Below are 16,428 nucleotides of genomic sequence, written 5' to 3'. Positions count from 1 at the left end.
TTTTTCTTCCCCAAACCTTGCTGCTTTTCCCTATTAGGAAATGATATTTACAATATGAATTGATAGTGATATTCTTTTTTTTTTTTTTTTTTTTTGAGACAGGGTCTCACTCTGTCACCCAGAGTGGAGTGCAGTTGTATGATCTTGGCTCACTGCAACCTTCACCTCCCAGGTTCAAGCGATCCTCCCACCTCAAGGGAGCTACTTCCAAGTAGCTGGGACCACAGGTGCGTGCCACCACACCTGGCTAATTTTTTTATTTTTCGTAGAGACGGGGTTTCACCACGTTGCCCAGGCTGGTCTCCAACTCCTGAGCTCCAGTGATCCACCTGCCTCTGCCTGCCAAAGTGCTGACACAGGTGTGAGCCACCACACCCGGCCAGATGGTGATATTCTTGAATCCCCTAAGGCTAGGTATCAGCCATTGGTTCGTAAGTAATCAGATAACACAAGGAGTTAATTTCAGCTTTAGGAAGCTTGATTTTTGCCTGAGCTTCGTATAATATCCTGTAGCACTTATGCTAATATTGATAGAACAGAAGTTTTCTAGGAAATCTGTTCCAGCATGTTTAGCACCTGGTTCTAAGGAGAACCCATGAAATTCCCAGGGGTTCCCAGAACACAGAAGTATTTGTAGAAGTATTTTGGTTGCATCTGGGTCAAGGACTTTGAGTCAGTTTAGGGTAAAAGTGGAGAGGAAGTATGAAACAATGGCCCTGTGAAAGTACACAGGACCAAAGCAATAACTTCAAGAGAGAAACCACACTGGTAAGGAAATCCGTTTTTCTCTGTGTTCCCAGGGATCTCTTCTTTAAGATTATGTCTTAAAAGGAGCCAAACAAGTTTCTGGAACTGAAGGAGAGGAGTGAACACAAGCCTAATCTAGGAGACTGATAAGTAAAAAGGAATCCTGCTGATCCCTTTTTTGCTTTAATTTTATTGCTGTCCCATGTGGATAGTCCTCTCACCATCCCTCCCCCGTCACACACAAGATGAGTAACTGGACAGGATATAGCTGCAGAGTTTCTAAGATGTTTGAAATGATTTTTTTAAGTTATAAAATTAATACAAAATACATATTTTGGGGAGATTGTTACTGATATTTGCTTTTACTGAATGGTTTAACAATGTTAATGAGTGTGTCTACTCACCAGTACAGGCAGTATCAATGCCAGGTAACCACCAGCAAAGATGGCAAAGCAGATGGTGTAGGTCATAAGTAGTGGAAATGTGGTGGCTAAAGGAGCAAGCAGGTTAGTGATGCCGCAGAGGATGAGGTAAGACTTGTGGTAATGATACTTCTTAATCCAGTTTTGATCAGCAACCCATCCAGAAATAATCTGACTGACCGTCTCGAGGATACCTGGAACAATATTGAAATCTTTTTATTTTCCTAGCCCCTTTGAAAAATGTGAATGCATACAGCATCATTTCCCAAGTAATATGACCTCATCCCGAGGCCAGGATATGTGAGGAAAAAAATGATTTCATTTGTGTACCAAGAAGCTCTATTATTTACTTACCTATTCCAAATACATTTAATAAAATAGCAAAAAAGTCTCCGCTAGAGTTGTGTAGAAGACCCCCGTAGTTAGGGTTTTTTTCTGATTGTGTTTGGAAAGCTTACATCATCACTACAGTGGGAATCTTTGGTTACAGAGGACCCTGGGCGCAGAAGGCCATGCAGTCTCTTTGTCTGAGAGGTCCTGCAAGTGAGAAAATGAAGTTTCTAAAAGACAAATAGACCTTCAGGTCAGTGTCTTGGGGAAATTGTATTGTAGAAGATTGGAGTATAAATAAGTCTTCTGTTAAAAAAGAGATGTTGGGACTCATAATTGTATATGAAGTTTTAGGAATTAAGTCCTCCAAAGTTTATGCTTAATTTGAAAATATGTAGTAAGTTTGGAAATGGGAGATCGTATTTTGGACCACTGCACCTGACCAAATCCCTATCTTCTAGATCAAGCATTCTGTCTTTAAACAGTTTTATGAGTAGCCAGCTAAAATAGTTGCTTTTATTTATTTATTTTCATTTTATTATTATTATTATTTTTGAAACAGTCTTGCTCTGTCGCCCAGGGTGGAGTGCGGTGGCACAATCTCGCCTCACTGCAAGTTCTGCCTCCCGGGTTCGTGCCATTCTCCTGCCTCAGCCTCCCGAGTAGTTGCTACTACAGGTGCCCGCTACCATGCCCAGCTAATTTTTTGTATTTTTAGTAGAGATGGGGTTTCACCATGTTAGCCAGGATGGTCTCAATCTCCTGGCCTCGTGATTCGCCCACCTCAGCCTCCCAAAATGCTGGGATTACAGGCGTGAGCCACTACGCCCGGCCAGTTGTTTTTATTTTTAATTTACATTTTAACTTATTTTAAATATCAGACAATCCATAAGTGACTAGCCTTAAAAGTTGTATTTATCTGTTTTACTATGAGTTCAAGGGAAAAAATCCTTAGCTACAAATAATAAAACATTACTGAATGCTTGCTACAGGCCAGGCACTATTCTAAACTCTACATGCATTGCTTTTTTGATCCTGACAATCTTATGAGGGTAGATACTATTATCCCTGTATTACAGATGAAATGAAGGCACCATGAAGCAAAGTAACTTGCTGAAGTTCCCACAGTTAAGAAACACAGAGCAGGAGGTTGAGCCAGGGAAGTCTTGCTCCAGAACCAATCCTTTGAGCCACTGCACTGTGCTGTCTACCTGGGGTTTTCTGTTCCTTACAATGGCTATTACCACTGAGCATCAGCTTTTTGAAATTTCCACATTTATCTAATAAATAATGTCTACTGTGTCAAACACTGTTATATGAAGATGAGTGAGACTTGTTTTAGTGTCCACTATCTAGTAGGGGAGCCTGTGTGCAGTGACAGAGATCTCTTCCGGGGAAATGCCCAGGTGCTCCATTTAGCCTCAAACATTTTACTTTCTCTGGCCCTTCTACAATTCCTCTTTTGTTTTTCTTTAGCTTTTTGTTAAAATGTAAAAAACTTGTAAAATTAAGTTGATCTTTCCTTTTGGGTAGAAGGCTGACATAGGCTTTCTTACCTGCTACGGAAACGAGGTAAGAGGCATCCATGATGTCAATCCCCAGTGTTTTGGCTCTGGCTACCAGGTGAAAGGTAGGGATGAAGTATGCTAACTGACTGAGGAGAAAAGACCAAGTAAATATGTAGAAGAAAGGATTTCTAAAGAGAGAAATATCAAAGAGTTGTTTGCAGCTCCACGAGATAACCTTATCACTTTCTTCATTACTTTTTAATAACAGTCTGTTCCTGTTAGGCCCATTGTAGAACTCTTCACTTTGATTTTGTGAGACTATTAAATTTTTGCTAGGTAGTCCAGCCTTCTGCGTAGTACTGTCCTTGATGGTAGACTCTTCTGTCTCATCACAGTGTGTTTCTGTTGCACATGCCTCTGGACCACGTGCAGACAAACTGCTGCCTTTATCTTTAATACCAGAATTCTCAGTTTTGATATGGATGGGTCTTAAGAGCATACTAGAAGGCACCAAATTCAGTGCAATAGCTCCAAATAATGTAAGGGCACCTAAATAGGAGGGAGAGATTGAGCAATTAAAAATAGCCTTTCAGTTCACAATATTGCTTTGTGTTCGTAGGCTCAGAAGAGGCCCCACTGGCATAGCCCATTAATTCTTGAAAACATTACTTTGTCTCCGATTTGACTTATTAGTCATATACACTGCAGTATCCATGTACTGATGTAGTGCTTTGGAGATAGAGAACCAGAAAGCTGCACCAATAGATGGGATAAAAGGAGAGGTGGTGGTTATTTGTGTTAAGCATTGGGGGGGGGGGGGGGGGGGCAAGTTTTTGGAGGGAGAGGAGGGTATTTTAAATGCTAAAATATTAAATAGAAAATTTAGGCCGGGCAGTGACTCACGCCTGTAATCCCAGCACTTTGAGAGGCCAAGGCGGGCGGATCACGGGGCTGGGAGATTGAGACCTTTCCTGGCTAACACAGTGAAACCCGTCTCTACTTAAAAATACAAAAATTAGCCAGGCGCAGTGGCGGGCGCCTGCAGTCCCAGCTACATGGGAGGCTGAGGCAGGAGAATGGCGTGAACTTGGGAGGCGGAGCTTGCAGTGAGTGGAGATTGCGCTACTGCACTCCAGCCTGGGCAACAGAGCGAGACTCCGTCTCAAAAAAAAAGAAAGAAAATTTAAATATCCTGAAGTGAGAGTACAGATTTAGGTACAGAAAAAATAGAATAAGATGAAATAAATCATTTGGAAACAACCTTAGAAGAGGGGACACCTGGCCAGATGCTATGGCTCATGCCTATAGTCCTAGCATTTTGGGAGGCTGAGGCAGGCAGATCACTTGAGCCCAGGAGTTCAGGACCAGCCTGGGCAACATGGTGAAAACCTGTCTCTACAAAAAATACAAAAAAAATTAGCCTGGTGTGGTGATATTCACCTGCAGTCCCAGTTACTTGGGAGGCTAAGGTGGGAGGATTGCTTAGCCTAGGAGGTGGAGGTTGCAGTGAGCCGATGTTATGCCACAGCACTCCAGCCTGAGTGACAAAGAGAGCCTATCTCAAAAAAAAAAAAGGCAGGGGGAGGAAGGCATGGATAGCCTTTCATCCCATGACATTTTTTAGATCTTCCTTAAAAGATGACAGATGCTAATCTTGCCTTTGAAGCTGAATAGTTGCTTGCATTCAGCATGTCCTGATCAAAGCTATGGCTTGTATGGTGCTTCTAAAGATAGAATAGGCTATAGGTTCTGCTATCCTATCATGGATTTGTCAGCTGGTCCCATTCACCATGAGACTACTGAATAGTTAGGAAAGATTCAACAAAACTGCCATGTAGATAGCAATAGGCATGAATATATATATATACATATATTTTTTCCAGTAGTTTAAGATTATTGTAATCCAAATGTCTTAGTTACAAAGAAAATTGTGAGATGAATCATTTTTTATTCATTTGTGAAAATTTATGGTTGACATTATATAAACTATTAAGGAACATACTCTTTTTACCAAAGTATTTTTCATTTTCATCTATTTTAGTGAGTCTGATGGAGGAGGCATTTTTTAAATGCATATTTTTGTCTTAAAGGGAAAATGGGAAAAGTGAGTGTTTTGAGGGAGGAAGGGGGACGCCTTGTTTCCCCAGGAGTATCGCTTTTACTGCAAGCTGTTTCCAGCTGCACGGAATGCCCTTCATCTCCTCAGACGTTGAGCCCTATGGTAAATTCTGAGTTGAGTATGAGCTGGCAAAGCCTGCAAGTATTTCAAGATCTCCTCTGCATATGTATTCTCCAGGGAAGAGAAGCATATTTACTTTAGAAATTATGCTCATTTCCTCTCTTGCAATACCTTGTGAAATCGATTGCTCTAAAAGTCTTAACTTCCAGTTCTCAAAGGGAGAAAGCTGAATGCTAAATCTTGCACAGTTGATAGTAAAGAAACTTAGAATGACTTACCTGTCCAGTCATACAGATCTATAAGGAATTTTGTAAAGGGTGCCAACAGAAAAGTCAGTCCCATCCCAGAACGGGCAATAGCTGTAGAAAGAGCCAATCGTTTTTTGAAGTATTTGGTAGTTACCACAGCAGCTACTTGGTATAAGAAAGCAGAACCCAAACCTAAAAGAAAAACATAATAGTTTAGAATCACTCTCACATTAAGTGGCTTGGTACCAGAAAAGATAATTTCCTGGATCCAAGATAATAGGCCTTTTGGGCCCAGGAACAGTAGAAGGGAAGGGTCCTGTTCCATCTTCTATGGATAGATGCATATATATATATACACACACAGACACACACACACATATATACATATATATACACACACACACACACATATTTTGAGACAGGGTCTCACTTTGTCACCCAGACTGAAGTGCAGTGGCGCAGGCTCGGCTCACTACAGTCTCAACTTCCTGGGCTCAAGCAATCCTCCTGCCTCAGCCTCCCAAATAGCTGGGACTACAGACATGTGCCACCACTGGCCTGGCTAATTTTTGTATTTTTAGTAGAGACAGGGTTTCACCATGTTGCCCAGGCTGGTCTGGAACTTCTGGACTCAAGTGATCCACCCGCTTTGGCCTCCCAAAGTGCTAGGATTACAAGTGTGAGCCACCACTCCCATCCTTCTATGGTCACATAATTACAAGGAACTCACCAGGTAGAAGTCCCATAGTCACACAAAGAAAAGGAACACTTGTGGCCCAGCTGCTGATCAGATATCCACCAGTAACAAGGAAAGCCCCAAGAATGGAGGTAGTTTTCTCTCCAAGTATGTCACAAATAATAGCAACCAGGGGACCTTAAGAGAAGAAAGAAAGGCAATTCTTAGGTAAATATGATCTGGCATCTCTTATCCTCTGATGGCGATTTAAATGAATGACAAGGAAAGCAAGAGGACTGTTTACTTTGAAGTATTATGTATTCTTCACAAAATATTTTCATATCGGGTTTTTTAATATCACTAGTCTCATACTATTTTAGTTTTTGGAAGGGGAGTTTAAAAGAAAATGTTTATTGCAAATAAGGTTTGGAGGGCAGGTGTTTTGAAATTCATTATAGAACCTCCACGAAAAGATTGCATATAGTGGTCAATGACTAGAATAAGGTTGAATCACTTATCTGCTCTTCCATCCTGTTACAGCTCCAAATAAAAGGGGAGAAATTGGTTCTATAATTTGTTTTGAGGCTGGACGCCGTGGCTCTTTAATCTCATACTTTGGGAGGCCAAGGTGGGCAGATCACCTGAGGTCTGGAGTTTGAGACCAGCCTGGCCAACATGGTGAAACCCCATCTCTACTAAAAATACAAAAATTAGCCAGGCATGGTGGCGAGCGCCTGTAATCCCAGCTACGTGGGAGGCTGAGGCAGGAGAATCGCTTGAACCTGGGAGATGGAGGTTGCAGTGAGCCAAGATTACACTACTGCACTCCAGCCTGGGCAACAGAGTGAGAGTCTGTCTCAAAAAAAATAAATAAATAAATAAATAAATAAATAAAATTGTTCTGAGTATACTTAGATAACTAGAACTTCATGGCCTAACTTCCAGGTTGAGGGCCTTACTCACTGAACCCATATTAAGGCATTAACAGACTGGAAAGGCAATGCATGAAATACTGAATCATGGCATTTAATAATTCTTCATCTTTCTTTCTTTGAATGCTGATTCTCCCAACTTTGTTACTAAGTCAAGTGGAAGCTAAATATTGCAATTCCTTACTTTCTTAGTGTTACATAATGAACCTGAATTTTAGCAATGCTTCAGTCTGGAATAGGAATCTTGGAATTGCCCTTTGTGGTTTTTCTCTTTGGACAGCAAGCTTATTGCCAGCCTTATACCTGCACAAAAACGAAGAGATGACATGATGGATCCAATCCAACCAATTTGCTCTGAGGTGCCTTCAAACTCTTCTTGAAAGACCACAAAGAAAATTGCAAAAGTCTTGGTCATCCCCATCACAAACACATTCACCTAAATCAAAGCAGACCAGAGTCCAACTCAGGTGGTAAGTCAGCCATTACAGAGGCAATTACGGCTACTAGAAGTTATGATTCCCTTAACCTACAACTATTTACCAGTTTGCCTTATTGGTTGAGCCTCATTATACATCTTATATTTTATGGGGGAAGTCATTACTTTTAAAGTAGCTAAGCATTTTAAATGGAAACATCTCATTTAATCCTCATTTCATGGCTTTGGAATAGGCATGCCAGTGTTGTATACCAAATAATTTATACCAAATAAACCATGCAATGGGTTCACCTTGCCTGCTGCCTAGATACAGCTGATATATCAAGACGGGAATTGGCAGTAGAGAAAGAGTTATTCCCACAGCGCCCATTGTGCAGGAGACTGGAGTTTATTATGCCAGTCAGTTTCCCTGAGGTTTTGGGGATCAGAGTTTTTAAGGATAATTTTGTGGGTGGAATGCCAGTGAGTTGGGAGTGCTGATTGGTTGGGTCAGAGATGAAACAAAGCTGCCCTTTTGTGCCTAGTCACTTCTGGATGGAAGGGCAGGGGCAGGGGCAGGGCCGGGGGGACCCATGACGAGATAAACCAGTTTATTAATCTGGGTGGTGCCAGCTGATCCATCAAGTGCAGGGTCTGCAAATTATCTCAAGCACTGATCTTAGGTTTCATAATAGTGATGTTATCCCCCGAGCAATTTGGGGAGGGTCTGTCTTGTAGCCTCCAGCTGTATGATTCCTAAACCATAATTTCTAATCTTATGGCTAATTTTTAATCCTACAAAGACAATCTAGTCCCCAGGCAGAAAGGAGGTGGTTTTTTTTGTTTGTTTTGTTTTTTTGGGGGGGGTTTTTTTGGAAAGGGCTGTTAGTTTCTCTTTCAAAATTAAGCTATCAACTAAGTTTCCCCCAAAATTAGTTCAGCCTACACATGGGAATGAACAAGGACAGCTTGGAAGTTAGAAGCAAGATGGAGTTGGTTAGGTCAGATCTCTGTCTCCGTAATAATTTTCTCAGTTATAATTTTGCGACAGCAGTTCCAAGATCAGGAAATTGAAGTTTAGAGAGGTAAAAAGTTGCTTAAAATAGGGGTACTGGAACTGAGATTTGAACCCAGATTAGACTGACTCTAGATCCGGTACTCCTCTACTGCCCTCAGTAGCATCTGTTAAAGACAGCTAATTTCAGTTACCTTTGTGGGAGAAAAGTGTTTGTCCATAAGAGGAATAATTATTCCTGTCAGTTCTTAGATTAGTTTTGATTTAACTCTGCTGCTGAGCTGCGTACCTTCCTTCACTTGATATATAAATAGGTTGACCATATAATGTATCATCCAAATTGAGACACTCAAGAGTGAAAAGGAGTGCTTAATTTTGGATTAACTGGGATGTATGGTCACCTTAAGGTTGGGCCAGGTGCCCCATCCTTTTCTTCCTGCCCCACCTAATCTTCCTTACCTGCACTCCACTAGAATTGCTGCTTTGGAGATGAGGTTTTCTTTCTGTGGAGTATTAACTTTTATTTCTCAGAATTCTAGTTAGCCGGGGGGCTGTTAAGTGCTATTCTTTCTTTCCCTTTTTGAGTAACAGTCATACTTGATCCCACAGGGGTCTAGAGGGGAAACCTAGCCAGGGTTTGCATTCAGTCTCAAAGCCCAGGAGCCATGTGTACTCTCTATCTCCAGGGGCTTCCTGGCTTCCCCTTTTCCTTTCCTTGTTTCAGTAGCACTGGCTTTTCAGGGCCACCTCTGCTTTCAACCTGGCCGTGCATTGCTTATGAACCATAAAACCAGCTGGGCATGGAGGCTCCTGCCTATAATCCTAGTACTTTGGGAGGCCAAGGTGGGTGGATCGCTTGAGCCCAGCAGTTCAAGACCAGCCTGGGCAACATGGCAAAACCCTGTCTCTACAAAAAGTACAAAAAATTAGCTGGGCGTAGTGGTATAACACCTGTAGTCCCAGCTACCTGGGAGGGTGAGGTAGGAGGATCACCTGAACCTGGGAGGTCAAGGGTACAGTGAGCTGTGATCACACTATCTGCACTCCAGCCTGGGTGACAGTGAGACCTTGTCTCAAAATTAATAATAATAAAAGAACCACAAAGCCTTAGGTTCCCTTTCATTAATGCCACTTTCTCAGCCCATCTGTTACAGTTCTGTACTCATCTCGCTTAATACCTGTTCCCTGGACAATCATTCACTCTCAAGGTTTTAATTACCATCTGCATACTTATGGTGGTGTAGCTGAATAGGGTTCTGCAATCAGTCTGCTTTAACTTGCATCCAGGCTGTGCTTCCTACTGGGGCGTGACCTTGGGCAAACTACTTCGCACATCACAGGGGTTAAGCTTCCTCTTTTATGATGGAGGGGCGGCGGTGGGGGATGAAAATGTTACCTAGCTCATAAGACTGTGAAGAGTAATTGAGAAAATTCTGATACAGTACTTAATATTTGGCACTTAACACTCAAAACAATTAACTGTGGTTTCCATTCTGCTTTCCCGAGAGCTTTAAATTCCTCTAATTGTCTACCATATCTTTATAACTTCTAGTCAACTTGTCCAAACATAAACTCACATTTCCCTTATCCTATGCCTACTCTTTTCAGTTTTTTCTATTGGTACCATTCACTCATTCATTTGAATGAGAGATGTGCTTTCTCTTAGATACCTCCCTCCCTCAGCCCCTGCTTTTAAATAATCGTCAAGACCTGCCCCCTTCTTTTCACCCCATCACTATTGGCGATGCTCAGAAATTGCAACGGTGGTAGTGGTGAGGAAGAAGTCTCTTAATATACTTTTCCCCTTTCTGATTTGATAAAAGGAACAAACTTATTTAGAATGAACAGTGCTATAAACGCCAGGACTATATATTCAAAAGTTAAAAAGACATTTTATCAGGCCTCCATTTAGGCAATTTATAACCATAATTTTCCTCTAAGGCACTTCTGTCAGGCTAGAAATTAGGCTAGAAAATATACACAGATCTCAAATGACTTGGACTTTCTTCTGTCAGTTCATAATAATGTGGTGATTGTGTCCGTTCATGAGCAAGGAGTACTAAAATGCATCATTCTGTAAAATAAACTTCCTTTTGTTCTGTGCTGGTATCTAGAGGATGTTGACCTCTATATTCTTAGCTACCTAAATTTAGCTAGCTCCTGGTCCCCCAGTTCAGAGCTTTTTGTCTCTGATTTGTCCTTGATGTCTGGGTGTAGCAGCAGTGAATGGTTAGGACTTGTCTCTAATAACTGGGTCCGTGTCCACTGTGTATGAAGAAGACCAAGGGCAGAGCCTTTGCACCTACTATGCTTACTGTCCCTTAACTTGAAGTCTTCCAACTTTGTTTGAGTTTTGACTCAAAGATATTAAAACTCTCTCCCAAGGTGTAGGTTTTTTCTTAGTTAATTTAGCAGACGACATAAATCTGCACTTTCTACATAATTCCATGTCTTAGACCAAGCTTGGTAGGTTTCAGTTCTGTTACCAGAGTCCACATCATACATGGTAAATGACTCACTCCAAAATAAAGCAAAAACCCTAGAACTTCTCCAGTCCCCTCATTTTCTTTTTGTCTTTAAGAGCAGTTAATTGGGTTGAATCTGGCAGGAACACCTTAAGCAGGCCTTCCCCACACCCCACCTCCAGTAAGAGTTTCCTCACTAGATCATTTTAATTATTGTCTTGGGAAAGGAGTTGGATCAGCCTCAGTGACTTATTTTCAATACAGGGACCAGGCTTTGTCAGAGTTAGTTTTATCTAATAACAACTTCTTATCCTGCATCCCTTTCTAGTACCACCCTAGCTCCTCCTGACCTTCACAGGCAAGTTTCTGTAAAAAGTACTCTATTAGGTATCTCAGCTTTCTGTCATTCCGCTACTCCACTGAAAACTAAAGTTCACTACCTTTGGCCCCCACTGCTCCACTGTACTAGCTCTTATCAAGGTTATGGGACTTTTTTGTTGCTAAACCAATAGACTCTTGTTATTTCTCTCCTATTTGACCTCTCAGTAGCATCTGCTTATCACATTTCTCTGAAATGCAAATCTATGACATCCCTGCTTAATTTTTCCCGTTAGCTTCTCATAGCCTCAAGAGCCATTTTCATCTCTTCAATTTCATCAACTATCCCCTTCATCCTTATTTGTTTATTCATAAATGTGTGCAGCTATCAATTCACCCATCTATCCATCCACCAACAGTATTTACTGAGTGCCTACTACATTCCAGGCTGTATACTGGCACTGGGCTTACAGAAATGAGCGTATACTCATGAGCAATGCAGACGAAGGCCCTGCCCCCACAGAACATTCAGTCTAGTAAGACAGACTGAATACAGAAAACAGTCATACAAATATATAAAGTGTGGCAAGTTGGTTAGAATGAATCTCTCTCTCTTTTTTTTTTAAGTAGGAAGCTCCCAAAGAACATTGTTATTTTTCACTTACCAGGAGCTCCTCTGTTATAGAAAAGAACACTTGTAAGTCATACAGAAACAAAAGCACAGTCATTCAAGTGTGCACATTACAACTGTGGGGGATTAGCCTCTGAATTTATTGTTAACATTTTGAGGATCCAGTGCATTTTTTGTGCTTAGTAAGCAGTATCACACCCTAAAAGTGGTACAGTGTTTATTAATCTGGTTATTAGATGGTTTTTCTTACGAGCAACTGAATTGGTCAAAAACCATTCTATCCTCAGAGGATAATGTAGAAAAAGTCAGGGTGGTTACTGGGGAGAAAGGCAGGAGAATTAGAGATCCTCACCAACAGTGCCCATTCTGCAAAACCTATGATTTAGGGAGGTGGCCCAGCCACAGGAAGGGCTCTCAGACTTAGGGCATCCTTTAGTTTCTCTATTAGTAACATTTCTGGGAGGAAAATGAGATTCCACATTCTTCAGTACTGAAGCTAATGTTTAGCAAGTACTACCATTATGTGTTAGGAGTTTTGTATTACATAAATCCTGGCTGGGGACCTCTGCCCCTAACTTCTGTAGCACTAGGGAGGAGGCCTGATGTTTTCCCACCATCCTATTTGTAGAGTTCTTAGTTATCTGCATGTGAACTATAGGATTATTAGAAGGCACCAGGACTTGAGCTACCCTTCCCTGTGAACTGCTTACTGTAGGGCTGAGTAGGGGAGAAGTGTCGGCAAGAAGGGTATTTTTTTGAGTGCATGTGCCGCTGGTGCTGCTCTCTGGAGAGCTGTGTGGGGCATAGCTGGGATTCACCGACATTCTGGAATGGGCATGCTGATGATGTAGATCACCACTGTCACACCTCAACCCCTGGGAGGGTGAGGGAAAGAAGTTAATTTAAAAAATGGAATGCCTAGTCTAGTTGCTTAGGGGTGAAGGAGAAAAATCAGGCTCCCCCTTCAAAATCCGTGTCCTCCCTTTCCAAACACATTGGAAATATAGATAGCATAAACTATAGTTAGTGGGGATGGATTGGGAAGTAGACAGCAGGCCAGAGGAAACGTCCCCACCCCTTATCAGTGGAGGGGGCTGTGCCAGCAGTGCTCTATCTATGCTGGGCTGAACTGGGGAGACCACCCCCAGAGCACTTTTTAGCACCTCTCAGTGCTACTTTTGGGATGGTTAAAAGTATGATTGTCCCCAAACCCTAACTGCCATGCAGCCAGTACAGAACTGCTGATTGTGACTGAACATTCTCAGGTTTAAGAGGTGGTAGACAGGAAGATTAGAGGACTGGATTCAGGAACGTTTCTGTTTGTTTGTTTTGAGAGAGTCTCTCATGGTTGCCTAGGCTACAATGCAGTGGCAGGATCTTGGCTCACTTCAGTCTCCGCCTCCTGAGTTCAAGCAATTCTCCTGCCTCAGCCTCCCAGGTAGCTGGGACTACAGGCGCACGCCACTGCACTCAGCTAATTTTTGTAGAGATGGGATTTCACCATGCTAGCCAGGCTGGTCTCGAACTCCTGACTTCAAGTGATCCGCCCATCTAGGCCTCCCAAAGTGCTAGAATTATAGGCGTGAACCCCCACACCCAGCCCAGGAACATTTCTGCTTTCGCTCCAGGGGTATTTTCAGCTTTCTCCTAGGTTGGGCATGGGCCTCTGACTTTAGCAGTTTTTGGCAGCTCCTGGCCTTGTTCCTGCCCACCCCTCCAGTCAGGTGCCAAAGATTTCCTAAGTGATCTTATTTGTAGGCAGCCCTGAGCCTTTCTCCAGAAAGCCTGCTTTCAGGCAATAGGAAAGGGGGAAAAAAGCGAAATCTTACCGGGAAAAAAGCGAAATCTTACCAGGAAAAAATGAACCACAATCATCCATCCCCATCCTCCATCCGGGGTTTCAGTGTAAGGTCGGGCCTTCCCCTCCCTCTTCAGCATGATGCCTCTTCTATTTTAAATGCAGAAGATCCCTGTGATAAATCCAAGACAGTTGATTCAGTGGACCAGAAACTAAACTTTTAAACTTTTTTATCTGAAAGGGAATGTTCATACATTGTTGGTGGGAATGCAAATTAGTTCAGCCACTGTGCAAAGCAGTTTGGAGATTTCTGAAAGAACTAAAAATTGAACTACCATTTGACCCAGTAATCCCATTCCTGGGTATATACCCAAAAGAAGATAAATTGTTCTACCAAAAAGCCACATGCACTTTTATGTTCACTGCAGCATTATTCACAGTAACAAAGACATGGAATCAACCTATGTGCTCATCAAGAGTGGGTTGGATAAAGAAAATGTGACACATAGACACCATGGAATACTACACAGCCATAAAAAAGAACAAAATCATATCCTTTACAGCAATATGGATGCAGCTGGAAACCATTATCTTGAGCAAACTGATGCAGAAACAACCAAATACTGCATGTTCTCACTTATAAGTGGGAGCTAAACATTGGGTACATAGGGATGTAAAGATGGGAACCACAGTCACTGGGGACTACAAGATAGGGAGGGAGGAGGGTTGAAAAACTCCCTATTGAGTGCTATGCTCACTACCTGGGTGACGGGTTCAATTATACTCCAAATCTCAGCATCACACAATATACCTCTGTAGCAAACCTACACATGTACCCCCTGAATCTAAAATAAAAGTTGGAATTTAAAACAAAACAGCAAAAATCCTTTTTTCCTCTGATATAAAACCACTTGTAATTTTTCTGAAGCCCCTCAGTTACAGATGAAGTCTGCCTGATGCAACTAAGGACTTAGTTACCTGGAAAGCCTGACCTCAGTGACTGTAGGGTGGCCAATCTGAAAACTGTACTCAGTGTCCCTCGCCCCAGGTCTGCAAGCCAGTTTCTTGGGGAAGCTGTACATCACCCTGCTGGTCCTCTGGGTGAACTCTCGACTTAAGAGATAGAAAGGGAAGGGAAGCCTTGAGTTTAGGAATTCTCCTTAGAAAACACTTGCTAAATGTAAATATTTTTGGAGCTAAACAGACGTGACAACGAAATGCGATACCCGCTCATTGAATATATCCTAGATCAGAAAAAAAGTTGTAAAAGACAGTTTGTGGGGACAATTGGGGAAACTTGAATATGGACTGTATAATACAGAATACCAAAGTTAACCTCTTGGATATGATGGTGATCTTGTGGTTCCACAAGAGAATATTCTTAGGAGATACATGCTAAAGTATTCAGGAGTAACATGACACTGTGCTACCTTCTCACAATCGGTTCTGTAAAACAAACAAGTATATATAAAGAATGATAGCAAAAAGAAAATGTAAATGTTCTGAGGAAGGGGGAACAGTACTCATTATTTTCCCTGGTGGGTTGAAGGCTGACTGTTTCTAACTGAAAAGGAAAGTCAGCTGGCAGGGTGTGCAGAATGGCCATCTGGTGAGCAGGCTGGGTAGGGAGAGATGCCAGTCATCGAAGACGTCGTAGAAAACCAACCCAGCACACAGTCCCATTCCCATCTTACCTTTGATGTGGTGTTCAGCAAAGAAATCCTCCACAGATCGGGCAATTAAGGAAGAAAAATAAATTACACCATTTTCTGGAATGTTACTCTTTTTCTAAGGCATTTCATTTTACTGCACTGTGAAAACAAGTAAGCATTGTAAGAGCCAAGGAGGGCTCAGACGATTTAGGCCCTCCTGCTAGTGGACTTTACTTCCTGAGGGGAGGAGGAAGGACTGTGATTTGATGTCATCTCAGGCCCTCCCTCCACCCACAGTCGCTCAGAAGGTAGAATTTTTTGCCGCAGGCTCAAAAGCAAGCATAGAGTAAACTAAGTGGAAAGTCCTTTTGGCGACTATGCTCAGGGCAGGGGGATGGGGCTCCAGAGCTCTCATACACTTGTCTTCAAAGTTCCTCAGGGAACTTCTCATGACATGCTTATTTTACAGGAGAATATAAAACTGGATGAGTGGCGAGAGAGGCATTTCCTGGGCCACAAACAGTAATCTTCAGTAAGCTCAACCCATTCGTGTGGCCTTTTGTATATTGACTAAAGATTCTGCTTACTAATTTGGGGTTTCAGACCCCATTTTAATTGCATTTTTGAGACCTGATTACCTCAACCACCTCCTGCAAAAGATGTATGCTCGTAGTAACTTTAATGAGATGGTTTTTTATTTTGGAAATGGTTAGGGCTGAGACTCCTAGAAAATTACTGGGATAATTCAACTTTCTCTTCCCATTTCCTCCCTCTACTCTACCCTCCACATAAAACGAAACAAAACAAACAAGTCAAATGGGAAATTGTCTTTCGTCTCCCACACCAATATTCCAGATTTTAAACCAGAGTATATTTTAGATGAAAGGATGTGTTTTTAGTTTTATCTGGAAAATCTGCACATATTTATGCATGCTCCTTTTTAAAAAGCAAGAGGCTTCTCAGGTTCTTAAAAATCAAACCCTATAACACTTTTTGATTAAAGTGCTTGCAGAAGGACAGCTTAGTTGTTTGGGAGGGTGTCCTGTAAGTGTAACCATGGAAGGATTATGCGGTTACATGATGCTGGTGGCA

At 42.0% G+C, this 16,428-nt stretch overlaps 1 protein-coding gene across 4 annotated transcripts in view; it reads right to left on the bottom strand.

Moving 5' to 3' along the window:
• Positions 1-15,918, bottom strand: part of SLC16A4 (solute carrier family 16, member 4) — a 31,752-nt gene extending 15,834 nt beyond the window's left edge. Inside the window, exons 1-7 of one of the 4 annotated variants that reach the window (XM_011969949.1) lie at positions 15,379-15,918; positions 13,738-13,856; positions 7,346-7,478; positions 6,165-6,308; positions 5,465-5,626; positions 3,056-3,556; positions 1,152-1,363 (exon numbers count right to left, since the gene is read on the bottom strand). In XM_011969949.1, the coding sequence (XP_011825339.1) occupies positions 1,152-1,363; positions 3,056-3,556; positions 5,465-5,626; positions 6,165-6,308; positions 7,346-7,478; positions 13,738-13,824 (1,239 nt within the window). In that variant the 5' untranslated portion in view covers positions 13,825-13,856; positions 15,379-15,918. The remainder of the gene's footprint in view (positions 1-1,151; positions 1,364-3,055; positions 3,557-5,464; positions 5,627-6,164; positions 6,309-7,345; positions 7,479-13,737; positions 13,857-15,378) is intronic. The other 3 variants (XM_011969952.1, XM_011969950.1, XM_011969951.1) reach the window with 3 other exon arrangements.
• Positions 15,919-16,428: the final 510 nt, after the last annotated feature.

The sequence above is a fragment of the Mandrillus leucophaeus genome, unplaced genomic scaffold (assembly GCF_000951045.1).
Source record: "Mandrillus leucophaeus isolate KB7577 unplaced genomic scaffold, Mleu.le_1.0 Scaffold921, whole genome shotgun sequence".
Lineage (NCBI taxonomy): Eukaryota > Metazoa > Chordata > Mammalia > Primates > Cercopithecidae > Mandrillus > Mandrillus leucophaeus.
The sequence above is the reverse complement of the archived record's forward strand: the minus strand, read 5'-3'. Positions and strand labels throughout refer to the sequence as shown.